Here is an 11,061-nt window from a genome sequence, read left to right as displayed (position 1 = left end):
TATATATATATATATATATATATATATATATATATATATATATATATATATATAAAGATGTGTGTCTGTGTGTGTGAATGTGGCCCCTTGCAGAGACTCCATTTGCAACTATAGGACCTCTGGTTTAAGCACCACCCATGACTGTCTCAGATCCCCCCACATTGCCTTCTAAGGGCCAAGTGGTGACTGGCAATCTCACTTTTATCAGTTTGTTCCAGGGGAGCTTTGGCTACAGCGTAGCTTGCCACCATCTGTGTGTAAATGTCTGCATGAATGGATAAATGACTAAATGCAGTGTAAAGACCTTTGGAGTCCCCTGACTTGAAAAGGTGCTATATAATACAGGCCATTAGGGGGAGTTGCGGCCTAGTGGTTAGGGCATTGTGCTTGGAATCCTGAGGATCTGAGGTTCTAAATTCTTCCACTGACTACCACTCTGGGTCTCTGAGCAAAGACCTTTAACTCCACACTGCTCCCCGGGCGCTGCACAATGGCAGCCCACTGCCTCCCCAAGGGGTTGGGTAAAATGTAGAGAGTTCATTGCATTGCTCTGTACCTGTGACAGTGTAATGACAATAAAAGCTGGAGAAGAAAAAAAATAACCAGGGAATTAAAGTCAAGAAAACTTGACTAGTGTTTTTATATCTCAATGACAATATTCCTCCATATCTTCTTTAAATTTTGTTAGCCACACCCAGAAATAACTGATTACATCATAATAACCTTTTATGCAAGGAGTATCAAAAATTTTGACTCAGGTAGAAGGTAGTCTATATTTTACAAGAAATTACTCCAGTTAAAGTAAAATTTCAATTAGCGAGAATGCTACTGAAGAACTGTGTACCTAATCATAGCATTAGCTTTTTCTATTAAATGATGTAATCAGACAGACCAAAATGTGTCAGACGTTTTTTCTTTAACTTCTGTGGTGTTTTAAATTTGAAAATAAAATAACACAAGTGCAAGATGAATAGGAAAACAAGGTTAGCTTTTCTAAATATGGCTTTTCCAAAATAAAAATACTTACAGTGTATAATTTACTGTATGTTCCAGTCTGTTCTTCTGCTTGGTTTGGATGTGTGTCAAAGCTGAACGGGAACTCAAACATATAAGAAAAAACATACTTTTTGGTTGATAAAAGCTTGTTTCATTTTTTTAGCTGGGTCATCACAAAGCAAAATAGATCCCAGCCCAATTTTATTTTATTACCGAAGAAATAAAATACTTTAATACAACCCTTGCAATGCAGCCCCAGACAACTAAAAATGAAATTTATAAATATTTTTAAACAGAGGTATGCATGCAAGTTCCATAGCTATATATGCATGCTTGCTAATATTTAAGTAAATGAAGCGATTCAACAACCTGTTTGTGGAAAATATTCCAAGCTATGCTCGTAGTTCTTGTTTTTAAAATCCCTAAAGATGAGGATGAGTCTAACAGATGCTAGATAACCAAAAAGTCTAGATAACTAAGCCTAAAAAGCCATAATCTGTCATTAATGAGGCTGCAGTAAACATTGTCAAACTTGTTTGCCTACCTTACTGATTTTCTGTTAGAAGTGATTTTTACAGTAAGAAATTATAAGAAAACTATCAGAACTTACATCAGATTCTTTTATCTACTTTTTAAAACCTACTCTAGCTGTGAGAACCTCAATCTGTTTTTGCTTGCCTTTTTTTTTAGATTCATTTGCATAATTAATACACGCTATCGTGGCTTTCCACTTAACCATATATGTCACCCAGCAGCTCTGCTCAGCTCTGTTAGGGCTATAAAAGCTGTTAAAAGGATGCAGAGAACTTTATTTGTCCTCAAAATGATCTACTTCAGCTCCTTTCACAACTTCTAGAATCCTTCTGGAAGTTAAGGAAGGTCATTCACCCACTTCATTCATAGTGGCTGCTTTTCAAAGAGGTGAGACATAGGTCAGCTGTTGCTGCTCACAGAATGTGTTTACAGTCACGCCGGAGAGCAGTGAATCACAGCCTTCGGCTTGCGTTGCATTTATGTGTTAAAGTGCTCGGTTTGAGCCGTCCTTCCCTGTGTTTAGAGTCTGTGGGGGCCTCACCGTGGAAGCTTTTATCACTCATCGTGAATCTGATGGCAAAAACTAAAACTGTAGGTGGATGTTTTTTCTCAATAAGTTCCACTTTAAATAAAACATAAAATCTGATTACAAAATATCACATTTCACATTAAAGCAGTGACTGATCGGGTCTCAAACTGTCAGTTTTTTGTAGAGCACTCCCAACTTAAACAAGTTGGAGCAGAAGTAGCTGTGCCATCAACATCCTGAAAACAGATTGCACAAGATAACAAAAAGAAACAAAAGCATCAAAGTAAAGTGAAGGATATTAGTTTAAGCCAAGAGCATTAAAAAAGGCAAACATGAAGAAGTTACCCTTAACAGATCTGAAATAGGATCAAACAAACCTGACTCAGGAAGAATGAGCTCAAAATATGTTCTCGTTTAAGCCTTTTAGAAAAATACACATTTTTTTTTTTTACACTGCTTTACTTCAAGGCAAGTTCAAGCTACTTCAAGTTCAAGGCACGGAGGAAAAACAAGAAAGCATAGCTCTCTTTTCTGTGACATTACAACCACAATTGGTGAATGTTATTCCGATTTTATGAGACAACGAAATCAGACTGCAAATGGGACTTCTTGTAATTTAATAGCCCTCTTTTTGCCTCTATTTGATTTAAACCAGATCAGTAGTCTTCTCTACTCATATTCTTCTACATGAACTTTGGATATATTCTACATTTGCTCCATGGGCCTCTGAATCGCTTCTCTACCTGTGACTTATCCTATAACCTGTCAGGAAAGTCAGCAGCCATGTCTTGACATCTTTGCAGTTGTGCCATATTCCAACAATATATGTAGTTTATAGCCTAACTCTGCATTAATCTGCTTTGCTACTTTCTTACTGACTTGTCTGCTGTGTTCCTTAGTAATCCATGAAGCTGTATGTTGACTGATGATGGTGAAAATCTGGCGTATCTGCTTACCCTGTGTTTATTTCATTTTATTTACGCTCCTGAAATTAGATTGTTGGGTTAGGGAGTTGTATTGTTTCCAGCTTGGCTCTTAAGCTCCGAGTCTGAAAACCATTTGAATTCCTAAATTGGTCAGTCGTTTTCACTTGCCAGGTTTGTGCAAATACACAAGGAATTTAACTTTGGCTCCACTTTGCTTTCAGTGAAGATATTGATCCCATAAAACGGGAAAACAACAAATGTTTTATTTGTAAATTATGTTTTTACATCCTTTTTACAAAAAAGGGATGCAAGGTTGAGTATGTGTAAATAAGCATGATAGGGAGACAACTTGGGTAAAGAAACTGTCTCGATGGTTCCTGCTTTTTGTTAACCTCCAAGGTAAAAGTCTAACTCACTGCGGATCCAGACATTTGAATTGAGAAAGCTTCCTGGAGAGATGGCGAAACGTCTTCAAATCTTGGAAACCAAGTCCAGTGGATTTTTTAAAAACTTTTATGGAATATTTATTTAATGTTTCTTTTAGACGTTGTCATTTTCAAATCTCTATATATATCTAAGTTCATTTCAATTCAATTCAGTTTATTTATATAGTACCATTTCACAACACATAGAATAAAAAAATCCCTTTTTTATCTTACAATGGGGAAATTCTGGTGTTTACAGAAGCAAAATGATTAAAGATGATATCTCAAGGCACTTTACAGAGACTATTCAACCAGATTATACAGTCAAATTGATTCAAAGTTTTCCATCTAAGGAAAACCAGTTGATTGCATCGCAAAAGCATGCTTGTAGCAACAGTGGAGAGGAAAACTAAATTTTAACAGGAAGAAACCTCCAGCAGAACCAGGCTGAGTGTGAGCGGCCATCTGCTGTGGCCGACTTGGGTTCAAGGAGACAGAAGCAGATACACAGAAAGAATCAGAGATACAAAAGACAACTGTCAACCAGCTCCACAGGCTGCACCGTCCGGCTCCAACATCTGTAAACAAAGGTGTTGATTGCAGCAGCACAGCTGATATTTCTCTCCAAGATGGTGTCCGTGCCAGACTGGAACAGACCAGATAAACTATTGCAGAATGGGAGAATAGAAATAGAATGAAGCAGAATGATGAAAAGTGTTCCCTATGTTCTCCAGCAGTCTAAGCCTATAGCAGCATAACTATGGAGATAGCTCAGGATAACTTCAACCACTCTAATTATAAGCTTTCAAAAAGGAAAGTTTTAAGCCTACCCATAAATTTGTTATTAAAATAGTAGAGCAGCAGCATAAAATGCACATTTTTAGATGCAGCCCACTAATGTGTTGTGTTTTTTCATGAAGTCGTTCAGGATGCCTTATTGCCCGTACAGTAGGTCCAGCAGTGTTGACCCCTTGTGTATAATAATATGAGTTCAACATTAGCAGATGTGCAGCTATCACGAACGCGAATTGCAATGCAGCCATATTGGATTTGAGATCATTGTTGGCCAAAAACTTTTACTTATATACTTTCTACAATTATGCCATCTTTTTATTAATTTCTTATCCTGAATTGTGGAAATTTCAACTTTTGATTGAGAAAGAAAATCAAAAGTCAAACCAAACTTTGTGCATCAAACATGCAGTCACTTTGAACTTTTGTTTTGTTCCTGTTTTATATAAAACATTACAACAAGCTATTTGAAAGTGTTCACTCTTATGGGCAAAACGTTGAAAAGCCTAAGCTAGTATCTATTCTACGAGGAATCAATGTTTTAGACTAGCACCCCTATAATATTTGGCTCTAGGTAATGTTTAAATACATAATCATTACAGAATCTCTGCAAGTTGTTTTTCCCTCTTGTGATCCTCAAAGACTTTGATGTTTTGCCCTTTCATAAAGCATCGACTCATTCTCATGATACCTTTTTCTTCTGTGCACAGGGCGAATCATAGAAACAACCCACAGCACCAAATCACCTGCTGACAGAGCAGATGCTGCATTAACGCTCCAGGAGGTGATGGATGTGGAGGGGGTCCACCTAGAAGAAGCACGGCTCGAAACGTCCCAGGGAGAGGACTCGGAGCTTAGCTTGAGTTTTCAGGGCTACGTCGCCGAGCTCCGGCAGTGCCAGAGCAAAATGAGGAACACCCAGATACCGCAGAACGGCCGTAGCCCGTCAGAAGGACAGGACTGCCAGTCGGACATGTACAAGGCCACGATCGTCTGAAGGGGACAACCTCACCCTCACACACACTACTGCACTTTCTCAGCCTGAGGCACTAATGTCTGGAGGGGGATATGTTCAACAATGGCCTGCATGTAGAGATGTCATTCTCTCTCTCTTTGAAACAAAAGTAATGGCAATAGATGTATTTACAATAATTCATTGGTGGATTGTAATCATTTATTTGAATGATTATTCAGTTTCATTAATTTTTCAAACAATGTAGCCCCAGTTCAAACGTACAATACCAGAATTATACATGCAGGCTCAATCTTCACAAGATGCACCTCAAACCATATTCATTTTATAGCCATCAACAAGCCTTTAATATGATTCAGTTTGTAAATTTGACCTCTCTACTTGGCGGAATTTGTATAGTTCATCTAAAGTTGTTGATTTTCCGCCACACACCTGGTTTGTTTTCCAGAAATCTGTGGATTGGACCAATGTTAGCCTGGTTTATTCATTCCAAAGTCACTTTATGTGTGTTTTGGATTCCTAACTGGCTAGAATGTCTGGTTGTGTCCCTAGTTGTTGAGGTGAGGTTTGGTTGAACAACTCTATCATTTCATGTATTGTGTGTGAAAGCAACAGTAGCATGCTGATGCCCAGCATGATGCTACTCTCACCACTTAGTTTGCTATGAAATTCTCTCTGTGGGACTCAAACGACTCATGTTTTTAGTTAAATAAAAAAAACAACAAAGAAATCCTCCTTTTTCATGGTTTTATTAAAGAAAGAAAACCAAACTTTGTTTAGACAAGTTTTTATTTCCAGGCTCTTTCAAAAAATCTGTTGGTACTGATTTCTAGATTGTCAAAAGGTTCCACCTCTTATATCGGCAGAACCATCATCATCGGTTTGTTTCAGTAACATTTCCAAAGGCTTCCTCGTTCACCTTAAATCGTCCAAACATGCTTGAGCCGAATAGTTCAACAGTTGTTTTCTTTAAGCAATTACAGTTTTTGAATGCCATCAAGCTGTCCAGGCGAGAAGTTGCAATGGTTCTGTATTATAATATAAGTGGGCTCATGTAGAAAGTTGCGCATTCACAGATTTTTGGTTTGAGCCTCAGTGGTTTTTGGTTATTCTAACCAGTTTCCTTCTATTTGAAAGGGGAACATTTGGGTCTGATAGCTGAAACTTGGACCCAGCCAGGTCTTCTTGCAAAACAGATTTAAAACATACATAAATGCTTGTGTCGAACCATCCATCCATCCATTATCTGACACACTTGTCCTGAGTGGGGTCGCGAGGGGTGCTGTCTACGGGCAAGAGGCGGGGTACACCCTGGACAGGTCACCAGTCCATCGCAGGGCACCACAGAGACAAAGAGGACAAACAACCATTCACACACACACTCACACCTAAGGAGAATTTAGAGAAGCCAATTAACCTAACAGTCATGTTTTTGGACTGTTGGAGGAAGCCAGAGTACCCGGAGAGAACCCACACATGCTCAGGGAGAACAAGCAAACTCCATGCAGAAAGACCCCGGAACCTTCTCGCTGCAAGGCAGCATTGCTACCCACTGTGGCACTGAGCAGCCCCTTGTTTTGAACTAGACAAAGCAAATTAACGTTAAGTTTCTGAAACTGACACGAGTTCCGGGATCACACTTTCTCAAAATTTCGTAAGTTTTTTAAGTAGTATTCAGAAATCTTCAAATTTAAATAAACTCTGCATTTTGTTACAAAAAGAGGTGAAATATTGAGCCAGAATTACCTGAATCCTGTGGATGGCTTCAAAAAGCATGTGGTGAAGGTGTACCCTTATTAGTGACATCTATCCAAATATTGAAGGAGTATGTGTAAATATAGAACCTGTGTGGATTCCAGAAAAATCAAATCCTATTAAAGTTATAGTTGTGCTATTATTGTACCATGAAAAACAGAACAGTTCAAATTCATCCCTAAAAGCAGCAAAAACATTTGAACATCCATGAGCCTTATGGGTGTAAGCTTCTCACTGGAACTTTGTATCTGTTGAACATGACAGACTATTGTTGTTGAATTGTATTGTAATTTTATGGGAGTGTATTTTTTTGGTATGGATGAATAATTAGGTGAAATGTAACTATATTTTTAGCCATGCTAGACTGAAAAAAAAACACCACAAGGCTTCTGTTAGGGTACAAATGTTGAGTCTCTACTGCTAACCTTTACTGTGGTAAGACTGTTGAATGGAAACTAAACTTTCAGTTTGACTTTAAAAAAAAGTATCTGTTAGAAAAGAAAACGACGACATAGGCAGGACTGTTTTCATGGTCAAACAGATGGCGAGGAATTTCTTTTTTGATCTTAGTCTTCCTCCGTTACAGTAACACCTTGAACTGTACCTCTATTGTCTGTATTTTCTGCTTCTGTGGTTTTTTGACATTGTCCAGATTTTTGAACGATTAAAAAGCCTTCATGGTGACACCTTAAGAAAAGTGATGTTCATGTCTTCTCTGTTCAGCTAGGACCCAAAGTGTTAACCTTCACATATTCAGAGCCTCATATTTGACATTTTCACCACGGTTAATGTCTTTGCTAGATCAGTCAGCTCTGTAAATGATTAATCTTCAGGTATTCTAGCTGTTTATTTAGCCAAGGCAGCATTCTAATACAGAGGGATCTAGGGATAAACTTCCCAGCCTCCTCTTTGTATTTCCAGCCCAGCATCTGGAGAGGCATTTTTACAGCTGGTGGAAATTGCAGGTTAGATTGCAGGACTGGGCACTTTGTCTTGATGCAACATGTCAGAGTTGGAATGCTGACAGCAAATGAACCTTAAAAGATCAGAGTGGCTTTTACATTCATACCATCCACATCTCGAAAGTTTAGTTATTAACCCTTTATAGGGAGACTCAGTGAAATCAAAATGTCAAGCCATTAGTGACATTACACTGCAAAAATTATCTAGAAGTAAATAAAAATGTCCTAAATTAAGTGTATTTACCCTTAATTTGAGTAGGTTTATAAGATGATTTGCCAAATAAATAAGATTTTTACTCTTAAAATAAGACAATTATTTAAAATAAGACAAAGCAGTTTTTTCTTTTTTCTTATTTTAAATGTAAATTATCTTGTTCCATTGCCAAAGTGTCTCACTTTCCTCTTCAATTCAAAAGAAAAAATAACTTATTCATTCAATTTCATTTTTTTTGCGGTAACATTAAAAAAATATGAATATTTTAATGGAAAAAATTTAATAACAAAAACACCAACTTGACCGAATATATAAAGAAAACTAACAAAAGCGCTTCTATAAGAAATTCACGAAAAACATTGCAAGAGTGAAAGAAACCCATTTTATTTGGTCCAAAATAACCTTAGAGGCATTAATGCTGATACTGGCACTTACATTTTTTAGTTTATACATCTATATATAATTGTGAACTAGGATTATGAACTTTTTAACTTTACTGTTTAACTTTTCAATTAGCTTTTTACCTTTTTTCTTGAGTTAACTTTTTTTCAACTTAATTTCAGGTAGGTAATATATCATTCAAAGGCTCATCCAATTGGTCAAATGCCAAAATAGGATGAACAACCATGTAGCAGCATCTTTGCTTAATGGCTGGATATAGATCTTGTGCTTCTAGACCTCACTGAGGGACAGGGGGAGTCCATTTGTAAGGTGATCAAAAACAGTAACTTGCCCTATAAAGGGTTAATGAGGTCTTGATTAGATTTGTTACTCCTTACTCCTAAATATGACTTTCTCTTCTCTGTTTAAACATGACAGAACATATTGACCCAGCTGAGGAGGTTTAGCTGCAAACACTCCTTTCGCTGTCATGGCATGATCTTTGTTTGATGTTTTCATTTTACAGCTAGACCCACCTATCTATTATAATTAGCTGCCAATCTATGCTTACCCTGATTTAGCAAATGTCTTTTGTGAATCCTGCATAGTGTACCCATGGATAACGTGGAATCCTTCTAGAGGAAATTACTCACTTATGGGAGTAAACTCTTCCTTTACGTTTTGGTCCAAAATAACCCTCAGTATTATTACAGCAGAGTTATTTGCAGATGTGTCCCTTGGATGTACTCAGATGGATTCACATTAGACACACTAGTTGATTTATGAAAGGAAGAGATCAAGATAAAAAGCCCCTCGGTCTGACAGAAAGAGCATTCTTCACCGATTCCTCTTAGATGACCCCAGAGTGAATCACCCCTAAAAATAGTCAAGAGTCGCCCCCTCCGTTCAGTTTGAATGCTAACGTATTTTCAAAAATGACGTAGACAAACAGAAAACTTTGTGTTTTAAAAACACACAGTTGGCATGGAAACAATGCCAGGGTGTGATCACATGCAGAAATATTCAGGTGTCTTCAGTCGGCTCCTTTCAACATATTGCAACAGCTTTCAGATGTCAGCAATGGAATATTTCACAATGCAAAGACTTCACCTACATTATACTCTTTCCATTTACTCACGCATGTTTATTTAACACAGCTGAATAGTTTTTCTGCATCATCACTTCATATGTTTGTTTGACGGCTCTGTTCTTTGATATTTTCAAATCAAATTAATCTTGGGTATTTGATATTACTTCATTAATAAACATTTTTTTTATTATTATACTGCCTCACGTTGTAATAATAAATAATTAAAGAAAAGGCTGTTACTAGATTAGATATTTCCACTTGTTGCAGTAATAGTTCCAACCCTTTGCTGCCTTTGTGATGGTACAATAAACCCAGAAACAGCTTTCTGCTTCATTGATCGCGCATAAAAGAACTGTGATGGTTGCGTGTTGCTGGATTCATCTGTTTAAATAAAAATGTGACAAAACAGTAAAGAGAAGCTTTCACCTCATTTTGAAAATTAGAAGAAATTAATGTGCCTGCAAACTTTGCTTATTTGGTTGGATGTTATTAAAAAATAAAAAATAAACATTTTTTTTTAAAGTTAAGCAGCAAAAATCTAATCTCACTGAGATTAAAATTCCCTTTAACAAGAGCATTCTTGCCAAGAAAGGCAGCAGTTCAGTTACATGTCACCTTCATTCATCAATCAATCCACACAAATATTTTTGATTCAAAAGAAGAATGTATAGTACAAAAACACAATATTTAAAAACCACCATGACAATTTTTATCAGTATTATCAAAGCCATCTAATACGATGCATATTTCCTCTGATCACTGTCTAAGTTATGATGTAAATGTAAAAGTGAAGGTAGCTTTGGAAGTAAAAAAAAAGTAAAATCCATAGAACCAGTGGAGATCAGAACAAAAATGATTACATCTAGATGCACATAAACAGGGGCGGAGCTAGATGGGGGGCCAGGGGTGCCCATGGCCACCCTTAGCCAATCATTGGCCACCCCTAACATTTATTTCCCTCCAATATAGATGGTGGCAACAGTAATAATCTCAAGTGGAATATTGAAAACATTTGAATTTTTCATATACTAACAATTAGTTGACAACAAAAACCCTGTGGTTAATTATACACATCAATATACTAACATTAAAGATGATAAGTACAGAATTCAAGCAGAAATAGATTTTGTGTTATATGAGGTAAAGCGAAAATGATGTTTCTCTGCAAGTTTAACGTAAAAGTAAATCCACCTGAATATAAGCCATCCGGATTGTACATATTTTTATTTCTTATTTTATTTTGTTTTTCATTGTGTGTGATACATGTACACTTGCACCTTAATCCTTATTTATCTTAATATAGTGTATACCTGGATATACTGTATATATATATTTTTATTCTTAATGCACCTTTTTCCTCCTTGTTTGCACCTTCTTTAACTTCTATGCCAATAATTGACGAGTGAATTTCTCCGCTGTGAGATCAATAAAGCTCTTCTAATCTAATCTAATCTAATCTAATCTAAGACAACTAGGAGTCTTCA

At 36.8% G+C, this 11,061-nt stretch overlaps 1 protein-coding gene across 4 annotated transcripts in view; it reads left to right on the top strand.

The window, feature by feature from the left end:
• LOC107100541 (regulator of G-protein signaling 12-like) overlaps positions 1 to 5,718 on the top strand; it is a 62,844-nt gene extending 57,126 nt beyond the window's left edge. For all 4 annotated transcript variants that reach the window (XM_015399062.1, XM_015399061.1, XM_015399060.1 and 1 more), the window contains one exon: positions 4,913 to 5,718. In XM_015399062.1, coding sequence (XP_015254548.1) covers positions 4,913 to 5,199 — 287 coding nt within the window. In that variant the 3' untranslated portion in view covers positions 5,200 to 5,718. The remainder of the gene's footprint in view (positions 1 to 4,912) is intronic.
• The last annotated feature ends 5,343 nt before the right edge of the window (positions 5,719 to 11,061 follow it).

The sequence above is a fragment of the Cyprinodon variegatus genome, unplaced genomic scaffold (genome assembly GCF_000732505.1).
Source record: "Cyprinodon variegatus isolate N-32 unplaced genomic scaffold, C_variegatus-1.0 Scaffold985, whole genome shotgun sequence".
In the NCBI taxonomy this organism is placed as follows: Eukaryota; Metazoa; Chordata; class Actinopteri; order Cyprinodontiformes; family Cyprinodontidae; genus Cyprinodon; species Cyprinodon variegatus.
Note: the sequence above shows the minus strand (reverse complement) of the source record. Positions and strands in the feature narration are given on the sequence as shown.